This window comes from Topomyia yanbarensis, chromosome 2 (assembly GCF_030247195.1).
Source record: "Topomyia yanbarensis strain Yona2022 chromosome 2, ASM3024719v1, whole genome shotgun sequence".
In the NCBI taxonomy this organism is placed as follows: Eukaryota; Metazoa; Arthropoda; class Insecta; order Diptera; family Culicidae; genus Topomyia; species Topomyia yanbarensis.
In genome coordinates this window covers 169,723,988-169,751,281 of record NC_080671.1, presented here as the reverse complement: position 1 = coordinate 169,751,281, position 27,294 = coordinate 169,723,988, and the positions used below count along the sequence as shown (strand labels likewise).

The following is a 27,294-nucleotide window of genomic DNA, read 5'->3' as shown; positions in this document are numbered from 1 at the left end:
TGGACATAATTTTTAAAAAAGATTTGTAATGGCCTAACTCCATTAAATTTTTGATCACTAGCACATATTTGTTTCCGATTTTGCTAAATTAAATAGCCACTCGCGATAAGTCTTCGCTTTTCCGATAATTATCGGACGAGCTGTTGATGTGACTGTCCACTACCCTGAACACTTCAACTGTATGTATGTGTCTATGTGTATGTGTGTGTATGTGTGTGTGTGTCATTTAAACTCACACAATTTTCTCAGAGATGGCTGAACCGATTTTCGCAAACTTAGTTTCATCTGAAAGGTATAACGCTCCCATAAGCTGCTATTGAATTTTTAGTTGATCCGACTTCCGGTTCCGGAGTTACGGGTTGAAGAGTGCGGTCACACAGCAAATTCCCATATAAACTGGTACCACCATAATGTTCAAATGATGTAAAACATAATAAAATTGATGTAACATTACTCTAGTTTGCGGGTCTGGATCACTAATGATCAATCAAAGCAGCTTTGACCACATTGGCCACCTATGACGGTTCATGACGCCCTCGGGGAACCCGCCAAGTTCCTAAGCTAATATCACACCCATTCCACAACGAATTCTCTACCGATTTTTACAAACTTAATTTCAAATGAAAGATACAGTAATGCCATTAACTGCTGCTGAATTTCATTCGGTTCTGACTCTTGCTTCCGGAGTTACAGGGGTGTTAGTAAGGATACACTGGAATTTCCCATATAAATCGGTACAATCGTAATACCTCAGAGGCTAAAAACTATTGAAATGGTCACCAAATTACTTCTAATCGTAGATCTAGATCACTGATTGCCAATCAAACATTCTTTGAATATATTGTCCACTATCGACAATTCCGGAAGTCCGGAATTCTGGGCATATTCCACAATTAAAGTCACATCGGTTCATCGGTGATGACTGAACCGATTTTCTCAAACCAAGTCTCAAATGGAAGGCAAAATATGCAGTTGAGTATTGCGTAGCCGCCCCTTCCCCCCGCCCTCCCCACCTTGCCCTTACACCTCCCTCCTTCATCACTCCCCTCTTCTTGGATCACCCTCACGCCCAGATTTCCTTCATCCACCCCGTATACCGAAATAAGATGAAGGATTTCTGAAGCATCCTCCACACCCACTCTACTAAACCCCCATTCCCTACACGTTCAAACGCATTCCACCAACCTTTGCAAATTATAATCACATGAAGATAACATTGAACTCATGCTTATTAAGCTAATTAAATATTATTCTTTTGCCTTTCTTATATAGAAAGGTTATGCAATTGCTCCAAAAACCGACTTTCTAACCGAGGCCCGGAGGGCCGAGTCTCATATAACATTCGACTCAGTTCGCCGAGATCGCAAAATATCTGTGTGTATGTATGTGTGTATGTATGTATGTGTATGTGTGTATGTATGTGTGTGTATGTGCGGATTTGTTAACAAAATGTTCACATCGGTTACTCGGAGATGGCTGAAGCGATTTTTACAAACTAAGATTCAAATGAAAGGTATAATGTTCGGACGGCAGGCGAAAACAATATTTTTGAAAATCCGCCTTTTTTTTTACTGTGCAGATCAAACTAAATAACTTTATTTTAATTTACCGTAAATAATCGATTATTTGTCTTACTCACAATTGTTTGTTCTCCTTACTTTACAGCTTCCTCTTTTCCTTCCTCTATCGCTGTCTATCGCAATTTATCTACAATTTAATATTCACATTTTTCATTTTATCGGTTTTAGTAATTAATTTGTACGTTCACTTACTTCGTTTTATCTCGGAATTGATAATCTCAACTGTACCGTTCGTATTTGTCCAGTGTTTGCCTCCGCGTATCTAGTCATAAATTTGTTGCTTTAATTCACTGCTTTATATTGTTTCACAAACTTACGTATTCTGGATCTTAGTACAGCTTAATCTTTAATCTATCCACTATCCGAATAATTTCCTTGCTCACAACTTCTAATTTCTTATTCCAACGTATTTTACTATTCTACTACTATCACTTTCAAAATGGTGTTTTTTTATCCTACTTTCCTTCTTATTTGTTTGTTTACTTATGTTGTCTGACAGTTCCCTCGCACTACATTCGTGATGCACTTCGTCGTCTGTCAGCATGACAACAAATTTGTTGCATCTGTCAATTCGACACGGGTGCAATGGTGCAACTGCCAGTGATGCCAGAACATTCCCCGGTCCGTAACCCTGTACCGGAGCTCGCATCCGGTTCAGAGTTACCAAACTCCATCACGGCTAGTTTTGCTGTTGCTCGCCTATATCGTCCACTGTTGGTGCGTACCCAGGCCTGCCGAATTCGTCCATCACCGGACACGATGACCTCCTCTATCACCCCGCGGATCTAGCACTTCCGGTTGCTACCTTCTACCACATAAACTAAGTCTCCTATTATTAATGGTCTCGACTCACCAAACCACTTTGTCCTCTGGTTCAGCGAAGGAATGTACTCCTTGACCCAACGTTCCCACAAAATGCTGGCCAACTGCTGCGATCGCTGGAACGCGTCTCGAAGTGCTGCTGCTGGATGAGGTGGGGGAAGATTCACGCTAGGCTGATTTGGGGAGAGTCCCCGCAAAAAGTGGTTTGGAGTGAGTGCCTCCGCTTCGTCACACTCTTGAGACACGTACGTTAGCGGGCGAGAATTGATCATGTCTTCCGCTTCCACCACTACTGTCTGCAAAATTTCGTCCGTCAACCGTCTCCCATCATCAAGCGCCACGAATGCCTCCTTAACCGACCGAACGAGACGCTCCCATACTCCTCCCATGTGAGGAGCCAAAGGGGGGTTGAACGTCCACTTCGTTCTCGCGCTAGTCAGCTGATCCGCACAATCTTCTCCTATTTCTCGAACAACTCCTTCCAGTTCCTTACTGGCTCCTAGGAAGTTCGTCCCATTGTCGGACAGAAACTCCATCGGCCAACCTCGCCGACCAATGAACCGGTGAATCGCCATCAAGCACGACTGCGTAGTCAGTCCGTGAGCCACCTCCAGGTGCACCGCGCGGGTTGCCAAGCAGGTGAACAATGCGACCCATCTCTTCTCCGTTCGGCGTCCTACAGTAACAGCAAATGGGCCCAAATAATCCACACCTGTGTAACTAAAGGGACGAAGATTCGGTGTTAACCGCTGCACTGGTAGCGGAGCCATTCGTGGAACTCGAGGCCGACTTCGATGGACCTTACACCATACGCAAGACGACGACACCTTCCGGACTACTGCGTCAAGCTGCGGAATGTAGAACAACTGCTTCAGCTCGTTCTTCACCGGCTGTCGATATCCGTGACCGCTCTTCTCGTGGTAATGCTGAACAATCAGCTGCGTGATTTTATGCTGATGTGGCAGGATCGTTGGAAAACGTAGATCGAATGACAGCAACTCTGCTTTCTCTGCTCTCCCCTCCATTCGAATCAGCCCGTTTTCGTCAATCAGCGGAGTAAGTTTGTAGAGTGCACTGGACTTCTCGATCGACAGCCATTGGCTCACCGGCCGATCCTTATTCCTGACCAGTACCTTCAACTCATCGATGAAACACTCCGCCTGTGCCATCTTCATCAGCCATAGTTCCGCCTTCTCGTACTCACTTTGCTGTAGCGCCACACGTACTGACGCAGCTGCCGTCGGTTGTAGTACTCTGCTCTGTCTGCTCGTTGCTTTTAGCGTCTCAATCGGCAGTTTTTTGCTCTTTCGTCTACAGTTCGACACGAACCGGATTACGCACGCCATCGTCCTCACCAGCACTGTCCACTTAGAAAAGCGATTGGCGTCCACGATAGCCTGTGCAACTTGCACGTCGTGCAGCATCAAGTGAACCCGAAGCTCCTCCGTAGTGTTAGCTGGAGGTAATTCTCTCTTCGGCCACTTTTCCACACTGTCGTACAAAAATTGTTGCCCACGTACCCACGGGCTGTTGGGGTGTATCTCCAGACCTTTACCCCATTTGGTTACCAGATCCGCCACGTTCAATCTCGTCGGAACCCATCGCCAATCTGTCAGTTTAGTCAAACTAAGAATTTCGCCAATGCGAAAACCAACAAATTGCTTGTAGCGGCGCTGATCCGACCGAATCCAGGACAGCACCACTTCTGCGTCAATCCAGAACACCACTCTACTGATCGTGAAGTTGTGATTCTGCTCGATCGTTCGTGCCAGCCTTGCCGCAAGAACCGCTACCAGGAGTTCTAGCCGCGGAATCGACAGCTGCTTCAACGGTGCTACCTTCGCTCGACTCATCACTAGCGAACACACCACCTTACCCCGTACGATTGCACGGAAGTATGCCACACATCCGTACGCCGTCTCGCTGGCATCAGCAAAGATGTGAAGCTGGACTTCTTCGACCTCATCTGATCTCGCAGTTCCGAAATAGCTTCGAGGTAGCTTAAACACTGGCACGTCTGCGAGAATGTTGGTCCACCGCAACCACTTCCTGAACGACAGCTCATCGATTGCGTCATCCCAGTCGCAGCCTGTCCGCCACAGATCCTGAACCAGCATTTTCCCGAGAATTGTAACTGGAGCAAGAAATCCTGCTGGATCGAATTGCGCCATCACAATGCTCAGAACAATTCTTTTCGTCGGGCGTTTTTCCTCTAGGAAAACCTTGTTGTACTCTGCTTTCCATTCGGTCGCAAAACGGAACTCGTCTCCAACCGGGTCCCAAACGACGCCTAGCACACGCTCGTATTCGGTGTTCTTGTCCCAGTTGAAATGCACTGCGGAATCGACACTCCTTTCTCCTATTTGTTCGAGAAATCTAGCAGAGTTCGACACCCAGTTTCTGATCCGAAATCCTCCACACGAATGGATGTACCTCACCTCACTGGCTCGCTGGATCGCTTCTTCGATAGTATCCACGCTGTCGTAGTAGTCATCTACGTAGTGACGCTTCACGATGGCTTCTACTGCTTCAGGGTACTTCTCCGAGAAATCTGCTTGCCGTTGCGCTTGCCTATCCTCAGGTCTGATCCGGATCTGATGGTACATTTCTTGAATGTCACCACCGAATGCTACTGGCCGTTCCCGAAAATTGCAGATTACTCTGGGAAGCGGAACTAGCATATCCGGACCTTTGAGTAACTCTGAGTTAAGAGAGACTCCGTTCACTGATGCTGCAGCATCCCAAACCAAGCGCACCTTACTCGGCTTCTTCGGATTCACTACGACGTTCAGCGGTAGATACCACACAGCGGTTTGTGGCGTACCCTTCAGTTCGGCTTCACTCGCCTTGTGCGCGTAGTGTTTGACTTGATAGTCCTCGATCTGCTGGCACACGTTTTTCTTCAAGTCTGAATTCCTGTTCAGCTTACGGTCCAGAGCCTTCATCCGGCGTACAGCCATCGGATAGCTGTCAGGGAATCGTCGTGCGTCCTCACGCCACAGCAACCCCGTTTCGAAGCGATCACCCACTCGCTTCGTCGTTGTCTCAAGCATCTCTCGAGCTCTTTTCTCCTCCGCGGGCTCCGGTACAGCGAACGTCGCAATCGCTGTCTCATCTAGCATGTATTGCTCTCGCATCATGTCATGGAGACCTTGATTGCTTGCTGGAACGATCGAGTGCAGATTCAGGTAGGTGTACGCACTCGGTCTTCGGTTCTCCGAACCATACACTGTCCAGCCAATCTTCGACCGCACGGCAATCGGTTCGTTTGGCTTACCGACCCGCGACTCCAACGGCGCAAATAAGTGGACGTTGTCTAGCCCGAGTAGGATTCTCGGCTTTCCCGATGGGTAATCTCTCACCGGAACGCCTGCAAGATGCGAATATTTTTTTACCACATCTGCGAATCGCACGTTCTGCTTCGGCAGCACCAACTCTGATACCGTTCGAGTGTTGAACAGCGGAAACTTCTCCTTCGAACCCTTCGCCGACATCATCAGTTCGACCTTCCTCGAATCGTTCTCAAAGCGGTTGATATTGCCCGTCCACGTCACTATCAACGGCTCTAGAGTACCTTCTGCTTTCAGCCGCCTGGCCACCAGATCATCTACCAACGTAGCCGACGACCCTTCGTCGAAGAACGCAGTAGTATCGAACTGTCGTTTGCCCACGTAAAGCGTCACCGGCATCATACGGAAAATAACCGCACTATCTGCCTTTTCGGTAGCATTGCATTCTACCTTCTGCAGCCGCACCGATTCCTCCACTCGATGCAAAAGTGGATGATGGCCTCCACGACAATTTTGCATGAAGCATCGAATCTTCGAGGTGCATCTGCTGTTTCCGTGCTTGTTCAAACAAAGACCACACAGGTTTTGTCGCTCAACCTCTCTCAACCTGGCGGCAATGTTCATCCGCTTAAACTCCTCACAGCACCTGATGAGATGATCCGTTCGTTTACAGATCCAGCACGGCTTAGTTACTGTCTCTCTGTGAATTTCATCAGAAACCTGGTCCGCGTCATGGAGATGTACAAACTCCTTCTTTCGGGAATTTCCTTTCCCCATTCGCGAAGGCTCGCGCTCGCTTAGCGACAATGTCGAGAACTCCGTCACCTCCGACACATCCGAAACGATGTCATTTGTGAAGTTCGTGAACATTCGCAACGGACTGTCCACCTTCCCTCGCTTATACCGGACCCAATCCAGTTTGTAGCTCGGTGGCAACTTGTCAACTAACTCCTGCACCAGCATCGGATTGTTTAGGTGGTCGCAAAGTCCTGACGCTTCAAGGTGGTCGCATAACTGCTTCACCGTTATCCCGAAGCTGATGAACGTCTCCAATCGATCAGCTCTCGGTGACGGCGCGTTCCTCACCTTCGACAGCAACGTTCTGAGCAGCTTCTCCGGTTTTCCGAACAGATTTCGAAGATCCCTGATCACATCCGGAACAGAGTCCGGTAGCACTAGCCGACTCCTGACCGCCTCAAGTGCGTCACCCTGTAGACAGTCCTGTTCCGAATTACGAGTTGAAGAGTATGGTTACAAAACAAAATTTGTTGATTTTTCCAAATCAGTTTCTCGGAATTTTCTGAACCGATTTTGACCATCTTAATTTTAAATGAAAGGTCCATCAGCTGCTGTTGAATTTTGTGTGGATCCGAGTTCTGGTTCCTGAATTACAGGGTGATACGTACGATCACGCAGCAAATCCCGATTCTAAAGAATTCTGCGATGAATGTAAAAAGGTGATTTTTTTTCCAAAATGTAAACACAACTGTTGAATTTGTAGATCTAGGTCCCCAACAGTCATTCAAAGTCTCTTTGGCCACACTGGCCACCTTCGACGGATCCGGAAGCATCCAAAGTCAGAATAACGGTTATATTGGTTTCTCGAAAATGGCTAGATTTGCTCAACTTAGTCTCAAATGAAAGGTGATGCGTCCCCAGAAACTGATATTAAATTCCATCTCCATCCGACTTCCAGCACCGGAGTTACGGGTTGTGGAGGTCGATCACATAGAAAACTCCGATTCAAACCGATACCGCGATGAATGCAAAAAGGTGCTCTTATATATACTTACCAAGTGTAATAAGAATGAAAGACATTTCCATAATGTTATATTGTACGAACCAGCTATTAAATCATAGTTTGGAGAAATGAGAAAGGCACAATTGCACCTCTAGGTGGATTAAAACAGGTTTTTTTTCAACATTTTGATGATTTTTGCCTTTCTCATATAAAGAAAGGCAATGCAATCACTGTAAAAATCGACTTTTTTACCGAGGCCCGGAGGGCCGAGTGTCACACACCATTCGATTCAGTTCGTCGAGATCGGCAAATGTCTGTGTGGGTGTGTGTGTGTATGTGTGTGTGTGTCATTTAAACTCACACAATTTTCTCAGAGATGGCTGAACCGATTTTCGCAAACTTAGTTTCATCTGAAAGGTATAACGCTCCCATAGGCTGCTATTGAATTTTTAGTTGATCCGACTTCCGGTTCCGGAGTTACGGGTTGAAGAGTGCGGTCACACAGCAAATTCCCATATAAACTAGTACCACCATGATGGTCAAATGATGTAAAACATATTAAAATTGATGTAACATTACTCTAGTTTGCGGGTCTGGATCACCAATGATCAATCAAAGCAGCTTTGACCACATTGGCCACCTATGACGGTTCATGACGCCCCCGGGGAACCCGCCAAGTTCCTAAGCTAATATCACACCCATTCCACAACGAATTCTCTACCGATTTTTACAAACTTGATTTCAAATGAAAGATACAGTAATGCCATTGACTGCTGCTGAACTTCATTTGGTTCTGACTCTTGCTTCCGGAGTTACAGGAGTGTTAGTAAGGATACACTGGAATTTCCCATATAAATCGGTACAATCGTAATACCTCAGAGGCTAAAAACTATTGAAATGGTCACCAAATTACTTCTAATCGCAGATCTAGATCACTGATTTCCAATCAAACATTCTTTGAATATATTGTCCACCATCGACGATTCCGGAAGTTCGGAATTCCGGGCATATTCCACAATTAAAGTCACATCGGTTCATCGGTGATGACTGAACCGATTTTCTCAAACCAAGGCTCAAATGGAAGGCAAAATATGCAGTTGAGTATTGCGTCGGCTCCCCTCCCCCCCCCCCGCCTTGCCCTTACACCTCTCCTTCACCACTCCCCTCTCCTTGGACGACCCTCACGCCCGCATTTTCTTCATCCACCCTGTATACCGAAATAAGATGAAGGATTTCTGACGCATCCTCCACTCCCACTCTACTAGCCCCCTAAAGGTACAATATTCCCATAGATTGCTATTGAATTTCATTTTCAACCGACATCTTGTTCCGGATTATGAGTTGAAGAGTATCGTTACAAAACAAAATTTGTTGATTTGTCCACATCGGTTTCTCGGAATTTTCTGAACCGATTTTGACAAACTTAATTTTAAATGAAAGGTAAATCAGCTGCTGTTGAATTTTGTGTGGATCCGAGTTCTGGTTCCTGAATTACAGAGTGATACGTACGATCACGCAGCAAATCCCGATTCTAACGAATTCTGCGATGAATGTCAAAAGGTGATTTTTTTTCCAAAATGTAAACACAACTGTTGAATTTGTAGATCTAGGTCACCAACAGTCATTCAAAGTCTCTTTGGCCACACTGGCCACCATCGACGGATCCGGAAGCATCCAAATTCAGAATAACGGTTATATTGGTTTCTCGAAAATGGCTAGACCAATTTGATCAACTTAGTCTCAAATGAAAGGTGATGCGTCCCCAGAAACTGATATTAAATTCCATCTCCATCCGACTTCCGGCTCCGGAGTTACGGGTTGAGGAGTGCGATCACATAGAAAACTCCGATTCAAACCGATACCGCGATGAATGCAAAAAGGTGCTCTTATATATACTTACCAAGTGTAATAAGAATGAAAGACATTTCCATAATGTTATATTGTACGAACCAGCTATTAAATCATAGTTTGGAGAAATGAGAAAGGCACGATTGCACCTCTAGGTGGATTAAAACAGGTTTTTAAAGTAATTTTTCAATGTGTAGCTCAAAACATACCCTTTTAGGAGGTTAAATCAGTGAGCACACATTGTCAGAGGAACGGACTTGTAACGTTAATGAAATGCTTCGAAGACACCATTTAGCCAGCTTCGCATTGGTATTAAGGGGTCTTGAAATTTGCAAAACAAATCGATTATTTCAATTTATTTTTCTTCGGAATATATTTTTGCTCGGGGTTATCATTATTCAAAAATTTCTTCGAATAATTTTAGCTAAATTTGACTTCTTTTAGTTTTTAGTTTCCTTGAAAATTACGAGTATTTTCTGCAAAATAATTTCATACTATCTGATTTGGAGGGGGTGTGAAAATGTTTGAAAGCACTAGGGTGTTTTTAGGGATTGTTTATTGGTTCAAAGTAATTCTATTATAGCAAATATGGGAAAATTGAAATTTTAAAGTGCACTTTATCAAGAATTTTGATTTGAGTAGTCAACGAAACAAAGGATCTAAATACATCAAATAAAGATTAAATATTCTGAGGAATCCAAAAATGATATAATTTTGAGCATGAAAAGGGTCGGAAAGGTATCCAGAGCAAAAAAAAACTCTAATATCATAAAATATAAACAAAAGGTTATTGTTTTGCGAATTTGAAGAAATTCTAAAAAGTTATTGTTACAGTTTTAAACCCTATGTTGGCCCAAAAACTCAATTATTTAAAATAAAAAAATAAAAGAAAATAATTTAAATATTTTCATAACAATTGTAACGTTTTCTATATGGCAGCATTTTTAACGCAAATTATAGTAATATTTAGTGCATTGATTGCAAATCCAATAAGTATTCAAAATTTCAGCCAATTTCAGAAGAATCATCTACAAAGACATTTTCATCTTGCTTAGGGAAGAGGGGGTAATAATGAAACACATTATTTGTACGATTTAATTTTAATGATAATACATGTTATTTGTTTAGCCAAAAATGATACATAGTTTCACTCTATTGTTAACTAATACATATATTTTTTCCAGCTGGTAAAATTCACGGGAAATAACTTTTTTTGGGTAATAAACAGTCGGTGGTAAAATGTACTAGTGAGCCCCATGGGTAGGAACTATGAAACACGACGTCGTCTACAGTGAAATATTCTACTTGCAAATTTCATTATTTTATTTTGACGAATAAAGATCCTAAAGTTTCCTATTAAAGTTATTTTGAGACGCAAATCGTTCGTTTACGCAAGATATCACTATATCATCGCGTAATATCGGACCACCATATATGCATATAAGAGGCAATCCTGAAAGAAGCGATAATTTCTACAAAACTTGCCCAAATTGACAAATTTTCCATTTAATGAGTTGTATTTATTGTGGAAAATCGGAACCCATTCACATTTTAATATAGATCACAAAAACAAAAAATTTTCACTGTTCCCCATATATCATCGTTTCACAGTTACCCAATCGGTCTATTTATGAAGATTGTCAAAATACACAGAACCATGACAAGTTACCAAAAAACTTTGTTCGCGGCAAATGTTGAGCATAAAATTTGCTACAAATAACAGTAGAATAAATATTTATCTGGTGAACGGTAGCTCATAAAAATGGAATAATGATTTTTATTGCAAATTTACTCTGACTGTTATAAAACAAACAAATATCCATTAAAAGAGATAGAGTTATCAGAAATCTTCAAAAATATAGTAACACGTGTAAAGTATTAGAAACCATGAAATATGAGGGAATGAGACGATTATGTTCATGCATTATGATTTTATTGCGATTGTTTCATAGTTCCTGCTATCCACCGTTACCCTATCTCCCCTACCATGGAAGTAGGAAGCAGATATTAGTAAATAGGAAGCAGATAGTAGACCAATGAATTTATAATAAGTGTACTAACAAACACTGTAATCATTAAAATTGGTACACATCAAAATGACTTCTCGCTCAAAGTTTGTGAAAAATGCTCTAAATTTAAGTATTAAACAATACATACACATAACTAATTGAATCCAAAGAACACAAATGAATCATTAACTAAGAAATCATTTTCTGATACTAATTATTCATCAATTTTCAAAAAAAAAGTTAGTTTCATATATCGACATATCAACGAGTAATGAAGTGTATATAAATATAGATATTTATTTTTTCATATTAAAAATAGTTCTAGAACCTTAGGAAAAACAATTCAAAACTTGTCTCGTTTAAAATAGAAGCAAGTTTCCGGATAGTGATCATATAGTGATAGGATATCAGTGATATTGATTTGTTTGGGGTAATATTGTTCTGCTAGAAACAAAAAAAATGCCCCGGGTAAAAATATTATTCAAATTTTAAATTTAAATCAGCCCGAAATTGACTAAATGTCGGACATTGGTGTCTTCGGAGATATTCATTAACGTAACAAACCATCCTTCTGATACTGTATGTCCAAAGATCCATCCCCCTAAAAGTGATATATCTTCTGAAAGCTTTTCATTGAAACGCAATTTTCAAAAATAATCATCAAAATGAAAAAAAATATATTGTTCTAGACCCCCCGATAGAACATTTCAAATTTAGTCTCAGATGAAAGAAGAGTATCTAAGCATTCAATTAGTGCATATTAGAGCGATACTGATTTTTTTGTATAGATATTGTTCTACCAGAGACACCGTGTAGCATATTTATTATCTTCAAAAATTAATAGATCGGCAGATCCCGGTTGGTCAAAATATCACGGATACGGACATTGGGTAGTTTAGTGCGGGCTGTTAAGGAATCTTCTGACCGGGAGCGGGACCTGGCTTGGTGTCTTGGTAACCCTCTAAAATAAAGAAAAAATAATTCATACGAAGCTTTTTTTAATACTACGAAGAGACATTTTTCAAATTATCGAAATGGAATTAATGGTGAAAGGTAAAGGTACTAATAATAGAAACAATAACAAAAAGTGAACAAACGCATTCAGACGAATTAAAATTTTCCAATCAGTTTTGTTAACAATACATAAATGAAATTTCAACCGATGTTGTTAACTTAAAAAAATGGTGTCTTATACATGCTTCTCTTAATTAACTCCCAGGCGAGTACCAGCATCCCGCTATTTACAACGGTATTAGTCTCCACTATAGTATATTAAAAGCCGAGAAAATATACATCTGTTGCCAAAGAAAACGTTATCTTCGAATAAGAAAGTTGTCTTAAAAAAGAGTACCCTTTACCCCAACTAACCTGGGCAGCTACCTCTGATCTCACCACGTCTCGCGGCAGTTGCCTAGTGTCAGTCAGCTGTATGGCACAAAATAATAATCAGTGTCGGCTCTGTTTCCGCTTTAGACACGAGGACACCAACATGAAACCAAAAGGCGCCCAAAAAAGAACAGTTTCTTGAATTTTCACCGTAACTGACATCAAAGCGACATTTGCGAGAAAAAGGTTACGAAGGAACCAATGCAAGGAAATTCAGAGTGTCTTTTGTTCTTTACAGTTTCTTTACAGTCTGTCAGCTTTGGGGTTGAGTTGAATTTCCTCTCACTGTACCATTTGCTATTATCCTCGTACACTGTTGGGAGTGAATCACCTAGTTGGGGAAGGTTAGTTGAAACCAATCCGTAGTTTCGTACGTTGATTTCCGTGAATGGCTTGGATTTCGAAATTTAATGACTTTGGGGAGGAAAAGTTTAACGAAGAGATAATATCGTCCTGATATTGGGAAATCTAGCATCAATAAATGTTTAGTGTGTTCTTAATTCGCAGTAAACAGAACATGATTTGGGGGGTTCCTCTACTATTGAAGCCTGAACTTGACCTGATTTTGGGGAATAAATTGCAATATAGCTTTTGAACCTGTTTTAACCCACCTAGTGATGTACAGATGCCTTCCTCATTTCTCCAAACTATAGTATTTTTGTTTTGCGCCGACGATATTGAGATGCCGATTCTATATTTCACCTGAATGGATACTGAGTGAATGAACTCAGTTACACTCCATGGTCCATGAATCGGAACTAGTTTGGTTTGGATCAGGACTATTTTCAGGATCCGGACCAGTTGCCGAACCTAACCCATCCGCTTACCAGGTCTGCATCTGAGCAAGACCAAGACCCAGACAAGTGTTTGGATTCGGACCCTGCGTTCGGATATGTCGATCCAAACAGTAAGGCTAGCTTCTCGTATAGGAGAGAAAGCACTGCTTATATTTTTTGCACTCGAAACCTTGCTGGTACTGTTGATTTCATACTTGGACCACGAAAATGGCTGATATAAATATTTCGATCCGCCACCGCTAAACTTTCAGAATATGTAAATTTTCATTGTTAACTAACACGGCTAAACAAATGATTCTGCTACAGCATTGTCTATTGACCTGCACGGAACCAACGAATTATTCTGCTGCAGCTTCTCTACTAACCATGTCCTAATTCTATCAAATAATACACATAATTGTCCCATAAATACGCATAATTGTCCGAGGTTTATGGTCCCATGGAACATGGGAAAATTATTTTTATGTGTGCCGAAAATCCAGTGTTTTCTTACAAAGCACAGTGTTTTAAAACACCGTTTTCGTGCTCAAAATTATTAGCGTCTAAACTATTAACTTTAGAAGTATAGTTTGTTCGGAGAAGTTCATGTCTTAATAATGCACATTTATAGGAGAACTTATTAGAGATGAACGAAATTTATTTCCTGAACTAATTCAGATAGAGAATTTGTGTCTTCGGCAAAGTTGTTAGCAAATAACACCATAAACGAAATTGCTGAATACATGATACTATTATTTATTTATTTAGGGTGATGAGCCCATTATCGCTATGTTTCTATTTTTACACTACCCATTTGAAGCCGTTGGTTAGAGCAGTGTCTGCCATCTTTGTTTAACGCATTGAGTCAAATGGTAGCGCAACAATAGGGGCACTCGATTCGTGTTTTTGTTGCGCTCAAACACGAGAATTTCACTGTTTTCAGCGCATGTATGTTATTATATTGGTACTTAACAACGAAGCAAAGCTGTTGATGCCAATTTGTACGCATTCCATTGTTTGTAGGCCGAGTAATTAATGAATCAGTGAGGCGCCCTCCTTAGTATTGTGAGAATAGGCACTTCACCCTATATCATGTTTCATCAAGTAATTTGATATAATCTGATCAACAATTTCCCCAGAACACTCGGTTCGCGGCTGCCTCTCTCCACCCAGGGTTTCGTCCGATACCTTTCAGATCCTGCTTCACCTGATCAGCCCACCTAGCCTGCTGTGCTCCTCGTAATCTTGTACCTGCCAGATTTGAGCAGATTCTCCTGCACACGCCAAAGATAGTCCTAAGCACACGATAGTGTTCTGTACATGGTACATTTATTGCGCGGGGGAGTTTTTTTTTTTGCATTTTATTTTGGAGCCCGAGGTATATGAATGACCTCGAATACATCCCCGTCGATCGTAACACTGTTTCCTAGGCGGGATTTTTCCCGTTCGGTCCCTCCTATCCACAAGTGCTTTGTTTTAGACGCGTCCACCACCAATCCAACTTTTGCTGTTTCTCGTTTCAGTCGGGTGTAAAGCTCAGCTACCGTTTCAAATGTTCTCCCAATAAGGTCCATGTCATTTCGCAAGGCATACAAATCGTGCCTCGGTTGTTAAACCCGGCTCTCTGCATAACACCTTCTAGTGCAATGTTAAACAATAGGCACGAGAGACCATCACCTTGTCTTAGTCCCCGGTAGGATCCGAATGAGCTTGAGAGTTCACTCGATATCCTCACACAGTTTTGCATCAACTCCACGGCACTCTGCCTCCTTATTCTGCAAGTATGTTGCGGCGACTTCTGGTACACACCTGGAAAAAATCGTGTAAATTTACGTCTCCTGAGCCTGACATATACGAGCATCAAAAATGACTTACTTTTAAGTTTGATTTTAATTTTACGTGACGTTGACTTTCGTGAATCACGTAATTTTACTCCACATATAGCGTTTGTTCTGAATGGCAGTAAGTGTAATTTTAGGTCATTGCGCATGTATATGTTTCATGTAAAATTACAGGGAGCACGGTTATATTTCGTCATTTCGTAAATTACGTTTGTTAAATTCTGTCATGCTTGAAATTACACACCAAAAAAATCTGAATTTTATCGTTGACGTAATTGCAAACATGACACAGTTCAACAAACCGTAATTTACGAAATGACAGAACATTACCGTGTTACATTTAATTTTACATGAAACATATATTTTACATGCGCAATGACTTAAAATTACACTTCCTACCATTCAGAACAAACGCTGTATGTGGAGTAAAATTACATGATTTACGAAATTAATCGTCATGTAAAATTAAAATCAAACGTAAAACTAAGTCATTTTTTATGCTCGTATATGTCATGGTCAGGAGACGTAAATTTACAATATTTTTTCTAGGTGTGTGCGTCCACGATAAAATTCGTATTTTTTTGATGTGTATACCTATAACTTTCAAATAGTTTACAATATCGCCTTGATGTCAAAAAAAAAGTTGCAGGAAAGTTTACGGGCCTTTTGAAAAACCTATTATTGTTGATGGAGAAATGCGACTAACTTATGAAAAGGTCGTAATAAAACAAAATAATTGTGTTGTTAAAACAAAAGTTAAAATATCTCGAAAACTACTACATTTTAGAAAAATTTTGTTAAGAGCATTTCGATTGAAAATGGCGTTTAGAATCATATTCTAAAAGAAAATTGTATTTTTGACTGCAAATAGTAAGAATTATAAAAAAAATGTCAAAAGTTGTTGTTAGGAAAATTTTTTATTGAAAGCTTCTCCATGATCCAAAAAAGTTGCTTTTACGTCTTTAAAACGATAAACATTAAATTTTTGACATTTTTTGATGGGGTAACGCGAATAACTTTTAAAAAGAGCATAATTACACGAATTAATGGTTTTTGAGGTAGCAAAATTTCAAATATCTCGAAAACTATCGCATTTTGGAAGATTTTTGTTAAATGCATTTTGATTTTAAATGGTGCTTAGAATTATATTCTGCAACAGAATTACAATTTTGTATGTCTATTAGTATGAAATTTAAAAACATGTACGAAGTTATTGTTAGGAAAACTTTTTTACCAATTTTTTCTCCATTTCGATTTAAAATGGCGTTTAGAATCATATTCAAAAAGGAAATTGTATTTTTGACTGCAAATAGTAAGAATTATAAAAAAATGTCAAAAGTTGTTGTTAGGAAAACTTTTTTATTGAAAGCTTCTCCATGATCCAAATACACTAAAAAGGTTGCTTTTACGCCTTTAAAACGATAAACATTAAATTTTTGACATTTTTTGATGGGATAACGCGAATAACTTTTAAAAAGAGCATAATTACACGAATTAATTGTTTTTGAAGTAGCAAAATTTCAAATATCTCCAAAACTATCGCATTTTGGAAGATTTTTGTTAAATGCATTTTGATTTTAAATGGTGCTTAGAATTATATTCTGTGATAAAATTACAATTTTGTATGTCAATTAGTATGAAATTTAAAAACGCTTTTAATCCACCTAACAGTGTGATGAGACATTTCTTAAAACTCTTATCACTCTCTTCTGATATTATATCGTATGAGAACATTTAAAACTTGATGCTTCGCGATGTTTTTGATAACACATACTACATGGGATTGTGGCAGGACACAGAGAATCGCTCAAATCAGCATAGGACAACATCAGTGCTAGAAATCTCAAACCAAATCAATGGGAAAGCGAAAAAATGGCCCATAAAATAGACATACAAACGAATTATTGCTAATACTCTGTTAATAAAATATTTAAATTCCTCAATCAATGCAATGTGGTGGGAAAACTGAATTTTCCTAAAGGGGTTATGTATATTGTACTGAGCCTAAAAATTGATTTTTTTTTGAATCGAAATGAAGTTTATACTTTACTCATATTTCCAACGCGACTGAGACCTAAAAATCAACGCTTTTTCTGGAAAAAAGCGACACTAGCAGTGACACCATTCAAAGAAAATCAACAGTGAATATTTCCAGACTTGGTTTTATTTCCTATTTAAGAACTATTGTGTTTTTTACATCCTAGATTGCATGATTCAGTGATCGAAACCCAAAACTTCATGAAGTATTTGAAATTATTAAATTAAAATTTGTGTTTGCTATTGAAATTGACAAAATAATAGTATCGCCCCTTTGACGATTGTTTACTTTTTCGGTCCCACCTATCAGCATTGAAGTATCGCCCTTACGTTTTTTTACAATACCAATTTTACAATTGGTGGGGGTTTGGTGAAAATCGATCTTACTGTCCAAACGGCATAATTCCGAAACCGTAATTTTTGAAGTTTTAAAATTATGCAGAATTAATTTTTCAGAAAACAGTAACAGAGTTCGTGTTTTTAGCGAATTTGTTGAGACTTTATTGTAGTCATGAATATTAACCTGATAAAATTCACCATAAATACTTCTTGGACGATATACCGCCAAAATTATTTTATCAAATGATGCGCTGTTTAACGTTTGTAAAACTCATCGAAGATACTAAACCTCCGAAATTGGCGGCTTAAAAATGATGTTATCTTGACCTTAAATTACTGTTTTTGAACATTTGACCTATACATATAATTGGTCATACAACAAAAATCAAATTCTCATCAAAATCGATCAGGACCTGCTAGAATCGAATGGAAATCGTCATTTTTCATAAATTTCTCTCTACATTCGGAAAGTGTTATCCTCGTTATTAATCATATTACGTTTGCGTCTCAACTCGACGCATTCCCAAAATATAAACCTGTTTTAATCCACCTAGTGGTGCAATTGTGCTTGTCCCACTTGTCCAGACTACGATGGTTATGTTCAATAAAATGGTGGAAATGAATATTTCATGTTCAGTATGATTTGCACATACATACAATGGATCGACAGCCACGATCTTGAGATACTATGTGATACTGAAACATCGCTTGACCGCCGCTGGTTTCAAGCGATGTTTCAGTATCACATAGTAAGATCCGGGAGGTCCGGGTCCTGCCGAACATTTTCAACTTGTTAAGAAATTTTAAACTAGTTTTATTTTTAAAGTAGCAACCACTGCATACTCCCTCCGGGCCGGTATGATTGACGATTTTTAGAGTGATTGCATAACCTTTCTGTATGAGAAAGGCAAAAGGGGGTGGGCGTGGCGTAGTTGGTAAATCGATTGCCTTGTACGCAGCGCACCTGGGTTCGAGTCCCGACCCCGCACATAGGGTTAGAAATTTTTTACAAGAGATTTTTCTAACCCGAAGAGGCGAATGACCTTAAGGTTAAAACCTCTATAATCGAAATAAAAAAAAGAAAGGCAAAAATGTACCAAAGTCCAAAAAAATCAATTTTTGTCAAACATTATTTTTTCGAGTTTACATCAAATCTCGATGTTTCATGCATTATAAAATCATTTGGCATCAAAAATACAAATTTGATTAAGAAAATTTTTCATTTCAGTTTATATGGGAATTTGCTGTGTGATTGCACTCTTCAACTCGTAACTCCGGAACCGGAAGTCCAATCAATAAAAAATCAATTGCAGCCGATGGGAAGGTTGTACCTTTCATTTGAGACTAACTTTGTGCAAATCGGTCCAGCCATCTCTGAGAAACAGAGGTCACATTTTTTTCCACATACACACATACATACACACAGACATATTCCGATCTCGATGAACTGAGTCGATTGGCATATGACACTCGGCCCTCCCGGTCGGGATTAGATTGACGAATTTTAGAGTGAATGAGAAAGGCAAAAACATTTTTAGCAAATGTTGAAAGTTATGCATTTTTTGGTGCGCAGTTCTATGTTTCATAGACATTAAATCAATTTTTACTTCGCTTCCTATTAAATAAAGACCCTTATTACAGTACATCTCTACAAAAACGAGCTCAATTTGAAAAGAAATCTGAGGATCATGATTAAAAACAGAACTCTGGAATTTTCTATTGGAATGTTTTCAGGCAGGATTTTGATATTGATGCAATTAGACAACTGTGAAATCAAGACCAAAAGATCAGTTACATATCAGGACCCCATTCCGACAATTTATCAAAAGTCCTCATGATGTTTGCAACAACAGAATGTCAATGTACGGATCAGATAATTGAATTAAATCAGTCTACATCAATAAATTTCAACTTCAATCCAATTTTTTTTGTGGGTGTGGTGGGGGGGGGGGGGCGTTGTATGGTGTTAAACCCCAAAACCTTCCCTTGGCTACGCCGTTGCTTGGAGTTAGTTATTTCGCTTTTCATTTTCCGATATGTTTCAGATCAATCCGATGGTCATGAGTTAGAAAAATTGCAGTCAGAAGGTTCGCACAAATGAACATTTTTGCACTGATAAGTTATCAAGTTCCTTCCAGACAACTTGGAAGTGTTCGGTGATTATTTCTAGCGGTTGTAGATAGAAAAATGAAATACAAAATTCGTTTTATCGAAATAATGTTTGGCTTATTTCAATGGATTATTACTATACAGTAATGTTTCGATTATATCACGGTCGGTCTGTATTTTAGCGTGATATATTTGAAGCGTGATATATTCAAAACAAAACAAAAAATTACATTCAAGCATTAATCCATGTATTTCTATTAACAAAAAGCATTAAAAGTTAAAGTTAGTCAAAAAGAATAAATCATGGTAGGGTAATGTGACTATTTTTGTCATGTTTATCATACTACTCATTTGAAGCCGTTGGTTAGAGCAGCGTCCGACATCTTTGTTCAACGCATTGGGTCAAATGGTATTGTATCAGCGGATAATTTTTCCCCACGCAGCTTCACTTTACGTATCCCGTACTGTTTCTTAAAATTTTTGAACCACCCAAAACTAAACTTGAAGGAATCTGGCACATTAAGGTTTTGGACAAATATCTTGACTATTAAAATCAGTATATTCGAAGGGCCTACGGTTCAGTTCTCGTTGTGTCAGCATCCATAGAAATAGTCCCATATCCAATCGTTGATATTGTCCTTCCAAAAGAAAAGTATTCGCATCAATTCAAGAGAAAATGCATATCTCTGCATACCTACCCTATCTTGCGTATCTTGTTTTTCTCATTATTTTGTTAGATTTTCCTGCGGATAACTAACAATTAAGCGAATAAAAACAGAAGTCTATTTTTTACCCGCTGCACCAGACGCCCCCTTAAGGACACGGCAAATAAGTTACGAAGAAATTTAAACAAAAATTGGAATCAGCCGAAAGATATTTCGATAATCCTAGTCATTGCAACAACGTTTTTGGAAAAACAAGATTTTAAGAAGATTAAGAGATTCACGTTTAAAGCTTCGCGCCACGCCCTTCGCCCGCGGTGGACAGCGCCATAACTTTGCTTCTACTGCTTATACCTTTATAAAATTTCAGATATATTCTTAAGAATCTATACTTTTAGATAAAAGAATAAAAAGTTCGACTTTTTGACCGACCTCATCATATATAAAGCCTTATCGCAGTAGTCCGAAACCCAATAATAGGCTCATTAACCTACATGTAAATAAGCAAATCAATTGTAAAAATATCTTAAAAGTGCCAGGACACAACATGTGCCTTAATTGGATCAAAACTTAGTGTGCCTTGTCTGTTTTTCAAAAAGCGTGATATAATCGAGATAAAACCGTGATATAATCGAGGGTGATATAAACGAGTATTGATATAAACGCATAGTGATATAATCGAAACATTACTGTATTGAACAATAAATAGGCGACAAAGAGTAATCCACAAACAACAAGCCATAACTTTTAAAGTATTCTAAATAGATATTTGAAGTCTTTAGTAAAGTTATTTGCAAAAGTAAGAGCTACAAATTTGCTGAAGGCATCATTTCGATATAATCACTTCCAAGAAAATTTGGGAAAATATCTCACTCATAGGGGGATTAATCAGCAAAAGCACAATACCAAAAGAAAGGGCATATTGCCTCCATTAAATTCACCGAAGATACTATTGACCTAAAATAAGCCGTTTTGGCGTTAATAATAGATTACATGTTTTTGGTCATATTTCTGGCAATGGGAAATGATAAAAATCTTTCGTCCGCATTTAATGTTAATTATCTCTTTTGATAATAGTCCGATTTCAACAATCTATAGCTTGTTCGAAAGGTATTTGTTAAAGCTGTCTAAAACCATATAAATTGTTAATCTATACTGTCAATTTCGGCAGATAATTCAAAAAAACTGCAAAAAACGCCATTTTTACGCATTCAAACATTCATATCTTGGAAACTAAACATCAGAATCAAAAACAAATTAATAGCGTTCATACTGTTTTTTAGTTCTTTTATTTAAAATTGGTTTGGATAAGATCGGTTCAGCCATTGCTGAGAAACACGAATGAGAATTTGTCCGTTACATACACACACACACACACAGACACACACACACACACAGACATTGTCCCAAATCGTCGAGCTGAGTCGATTGGTATATAAGACTCGGCCCTCCGGGCCTCGGGAAAAATCTTGAAAGTTTGAGCGAATTCTATACATTTCTTTTATAAGAAATGTAAAACATGTACGAAGTTATTGTTAGAAAAAACTTTTTTACCGATTTTTTCTCCATCATGCAATCACAATCAAAATGTTTCTTTTCTCTTTAGGTTTTTGGTAACAAAATATAAAAAATTTAAAAGAATGGGTTTTTTCGCAATTTAAATTTTTATCATAAATTTTTGTTTTTTTTTTTTTTGAAAAATGACACATCATTTTTTTCAGTGTATATTTTTTTCGGACAGAAGTATTCATTCCCTGTAACTTGTTCTCAGATAGTTTTACTGTATAAAATACAGTAATCGAACAAAAAAAATTTGAAATTCATACACGTAGAAACGTTTACGCCCTTTTGAAAAATTACTCTTGTATTAAAATATTCCAATTGCCAGAGAATATCATGGAGATTCATACAGCGAACACACCTGCAAAGTTTCGTTCGAATCGACGATAGTCATATTTTGCGGTCGGCCGGTTTCTCATGGATTCCCTCTACTATGAGTGAGCTTGTTGTCGTGACTAACGACTTACCTTTCAATATAGGGGCCCCTCTTCAAAATTTCGGAAGAAAAATGATGTAAGATTTTGAACGTTTATATCTTTTGTTGTTCTGAATGGATTTAATCGATTTCTTCGCCATTTTGTCGAAAATATTTGTACCAACGTTGTATTAAATTTTGGAATATGTAGGACATTCATTATCAACGGAAAAATAGTGTTTTGAAAAATCTTTCAAAAACGACTCGGAAAAGTAAAAATTTTCAGCCCATCCCGCACAGAGCCGTCAATATGGTGCAGGAACCGAACAATAAAATAATGAAAAGTTTATATATAGGTCCACTACAAGTTTGTTCCTATGATTATTCGTATTGGGTTGCTTGACGAGAGCAGTTGGTGAGGGAAAGCCGGCATATTAGTTTTTGTTATGCCATTAGAAGCCAGACGGAAAGGAAAGGCTCATGCACGCCACGAGAACGAGCGAGATATTAGCGAAAGCGTTTCGTACGTTTTGAACCTTAATAACTTTTCTTCTACTAAACGGATTGCCAATCTTGTTTCATAAATCGGAAGGAAAACGTTCAATGCTTGCTACCGATACGTTGTTTGCTATATAAAATTTGTTTAAATAGTTCAAAAACTACTTTAAATGAGAATCAACATTAATGATAAAACCTATAAATAGGGGTGTCGCAACTTTTCTCAAAGCCAGACGTGTGTAAGACGCAGTGCATAACAGACGTGCGTGATCGTGAGAAGCTGCATCGGACGACCAATCAAATCGGCTACCACCGGAGAGAAGAAAAACGTTGGTGGAGATGGTGGCGGTGAGAAGGCCAAAAAGCCAAAGGCTAAGAAACGCAGGCCACTAAAATGCCACCAAAACATCGTAGGCTGCAAAGCGTACTCATTCGGTGTGATCTGCGAAAGAGGCAAGATCATATGTATGTACGCAGTAAAAACAAGCGTCGGCAAGGTTTTTAATTGTTTCAAAAGATTCTCGTCTTGTGTCAACATAGTTATCTACAAACCGTCCTTATTAAGACGAATGCAAAATGGAAAAAGAATTTGATTAGAAAGTTTCTTTTATTAACTAGTATTAAGTTTGCGCTTGCTAATTCTGTACTTTTACCAGTGAATCATAAGAAAATATTTTTCTAATCTACAAACCCGAAGGTTTTTGCGAATCCTTCCAAGAAAATCATTGAATGTGGCAACTCTGCCACTAAGCGAAAGCTACACCAAAACGAATAATGAAAATATTTTCATTTATCGAACAAAAGGATGGCCTTCCATCTGCATTGTGAAGTCAATAAATAGGAACGCCTTGATGCGAAGCGTGCTCCTTCGGTGTGAGCTGCGAAAGGGGAAAGATCGTATGTATGTACGCAGTAAAAACAATCGTCGGCAAGGTTTGAATTGTTTCAAAAGACTCTCGTCTTGTATCAACATAGTTATCTACAAACCGTCCTTATTAGGACGAATAAAAATGGAAAAAGATGGGTTGGTAATGTATATGACATAACAGGAGTGTCGTGATCACACTTCGAAGTTATTTCAAATCTTGCAAAGCATAAATTGACATAATTTCAATGATTGTTCCTATATGAATGAAATGACAAATTTCCAGGTCAACGCGGCAATAACTTTGCAATTTATAGAATAATTTTATATTTTTAGTTATCATATATTAACTGTCATCTCTTCCAAACAACTTAACCCTCTGCTGCCAACCCCGTGGTTTTGCAGGGTTAAGGAGAATGATTGTAAAATGTTGTTACCTCCACTAAAACACTTCAGAACACTCCCACCTGTCATACATGTACATTGTCTGCTTGTTGAAATAATTATATGAAATTATTGACCTGTATTCAATGCGGAGAACTCGGTAATAAAATTGTTTTACTGAATATACTAACGAACGGGAAAAGCGAACCCAGGAAAATTTCGCTGAGCCCGGTGAATCGAAATTAATGCGTAACATTTGGCCATTTGAAAGAGATACAAGCAGAATTTTAAGAATATGATCATCGTGGTTATGTCCCGGACATTACCCGCCCCTAGTTTTTCGCTAAGCGTGTTCATTTCTGTACGCTAGGAAAAAGATTCCGATGGTCGTTTCGAGAGATTTTTACATTGATATTCCAAAGCAAGAAAATATGAAATTTGTTCATTTCATGAATGAATGTCTCAACGAGCTTAGAATCCAGCGCATCCCCTATCAACGCAGACGCCAACAACAAAGGTTCTTTTCTGAACCAACATAATTATTATGAAGAATAACTAACATTCCCACATATTTCATTGAGTATCATTCGATTTGAATTACAAGTAAAATGAGTAGTCACGACACTCCGGTTATGTTCTAGACATTACCCACCCATCTTTTTTATCCACCATGAAACCTGGTCGCCAAGCTCTCTTCGTAGAGGTTCCAGTTCATAGATTTGGGATTACGATATGTGACGACGATATATAGCGAGACGTTTTAATGATCACAGACGACGTACTTATTGTCAGATAACGACGATTCGAGCTCGTTTGGTACGTGTCAGTTAGCGAACTTATGCGTAATACTGTCAGAGCAGAGAGTTACATCTAACACCTTTCTCTGCCAGCTCGTGCAAATGAAGGGCGATTTCCTACAGCAAGTATGTGCAGATTTGTACTGCTTAAGTATTCCATCATTTCGGTGCCTCTCAAATTTATATCTAAGCTGCACCAAATTATGTCGTGAGCATTTGCATCACTGCCGATTATGAGGGGAAACCCTTTTCTGCCACAGTATGATACAACCCTTTTGAAATCATTTGAAGATGATGGTTCATTACAGGCAAATATGCCGAACAATAGAAGCATTTCTTGTTTATGTTAACAACAGTCATATTGACTGTGACAGCACAAATATTGCGAGTTGTGGGATCGGATATAAGACATGCGTCAATAGCACTATTCGCAAGTATACATGCAAGAGGCATTTCACGTGGATTTGTCATGCCATTTTTTGTTGAAAGCTACGAAGACGGAGTTAAGTAGCTTTCCAACATAGAATTTCCTTTACGGAAATACGGTTCTTGAACCGAAGCTATAGAAACTTTTCCTTCCTGCATAAGGCAAGATAGATCCAAAGTTGCTGTACGTTTATGATGAAGATTAATTTGTGCTATTCAAACCATTCACAGCACTACACATTTCATCATCAGCATTTGTTGTACGGCAGCTGGAAGATACCAAACACGTTGGCTTATAATCGCCTATGTCGAGCCCTTAAATGCGATTTGCGAAGAAACAAGCGTCCACTGTGTCAGAAATTCACTTAAAACAGTAATGGTAGGACCTACGACACTCTGTCCTCGGCAGAGAGAAACGCATTGACTTGAGGACTCCTGTTTTAAGTCGTCTCTCACGACATGGGAACACAGTGGATCAATTCTTGGTTGAGTAACTTCAACCCGCCGGATACCACACGACCTCTAGGTTGGTTTTGTCCGAGTCCGGAAAAAGATAATAGACTGTTAGCAACCTCCTAGTGGACCCCAGTCGCGGGTTTCGACCAAAGAACCATTTTGAACATCTAAAGCGAGAACACACAGCGAGCAACGCAACCACTGTTTTCAAGAGAATAAGATAAAAAAGCATACTGTTTGCATTACCTTGAATCACCTCATCCACTCTTTCCGGTGCAGAAGTACAACTTTATCCGGTCCTTCTAACTAGACTCAAGTGCGGGTTTACAATAGAAAAATCTACAATATAACTGCTCTTTTCGTTCTTATCGCGCAGTTGTTAAAAAAAAATAGCAGAAACTTTTCCTCTTCACTTCAATCGTTTCGAAAAAAGGAACGATGATAAGGATGGTCTTCGAGTGGGATTCATTATCCTAAAGTCAGTGCAGGCACTGCTCTCGCTTCAGAACCGCTGGCTGCCGCCACAATCAGTCCTCTCTGACCGACTGATCAATTTGCCGAGGAAGGACTCCCCTTCCATCAGTCAACGCGTCTCGTCGCGACAAGAAATTAATAGCTGATGCTTGCAAGTTTTACCGAGCATATGATGTGGATTGATGGCATGCGATAAGGTTGATTGAGTGTGGTTGAGAAGGCCACACGTTGAAATCTGAATAAAGCAGCATATTCGAACGAGGGGAACATCAAATGGCTCACGAACGACTGATGCCTATCTTCAGGTAAATCAGATGATTAATGAAGGTGAATTAATGTCATCAATGAAGGGCGAGAATCGTCTAGCAATTATCTCTCAATTAGTAATGTCTATAGTCACCAGATTGAAAAAAATAAGGAAGAAAACCTTAACTGGTGGGTACTGTCAGAGTTCCATGAGTATTTTTTTTCTAAATTTGTATCACATCATTACGTGTACGCTTTAAGGTTACTTTCGTAACTAACAAGAAGGTATCAGTTTCGTGAGACGATTTGCATAAATTCTACTCCAATAAACGTTCAAGTGTACATACACTTATATTCTGTATGTATTTTTATTAACCTGTCCGTCATCAACTCGATACGGAGACCCAATCACAGCCTCACTCAATCTACTTATGCTAACAGAGATCTTCTCCACCGGTCCGGTGACACTCTTGTTAAGGCTTAACCAAATCATCAACATCAGCATCATTATGCTTGCCGTTGTCATCGTCGTCGTCGCCTTCGTCGTCGTCGTGGTCGTCCTCGCCGTCGTCAGCGTACAGTGTATACGTTCTTGCGCCCTCTGGAAAAAGCACATACATCGTCCGGAGCGATATCTCCATAACTGTCCCTACTACTGTTACGAGGGTGGTTCTGGGTGTGCCACTATTTCCCTATAGCTCAAGACATTACCGTCCACCCCCAATATTCCCTG

General features: G+C 39.3%; 1 protein-coding gene across 1 annotated transcript; it reads right to left on the bottom strand.

The window, feature by feature from the left end:
• Positions 1–2,146: 2,146 nt before the first annotated feature.
• LOC131679887 (uncharacterized) lies at positions 2,147–27,087 on the bottom strand. Its single transcript, XM_058960639.1, has 3 exons — positions 26,938–27,087; positions 2,434–6,913; positions 2,147–2,349 (listed from the first exon to the last, which is right to left on the bottom strand). The coding sequence occupies exons 1-3, from the start codon at positions 27,085–27,087 to the stop codon at positions 2,147–2,149; spliced, it is 4,833 nt and encodes a 1,610-aa protein (XP_058816622.1).
• Positions 27,088–27,294: the final 207 nt, after the last annotated feature.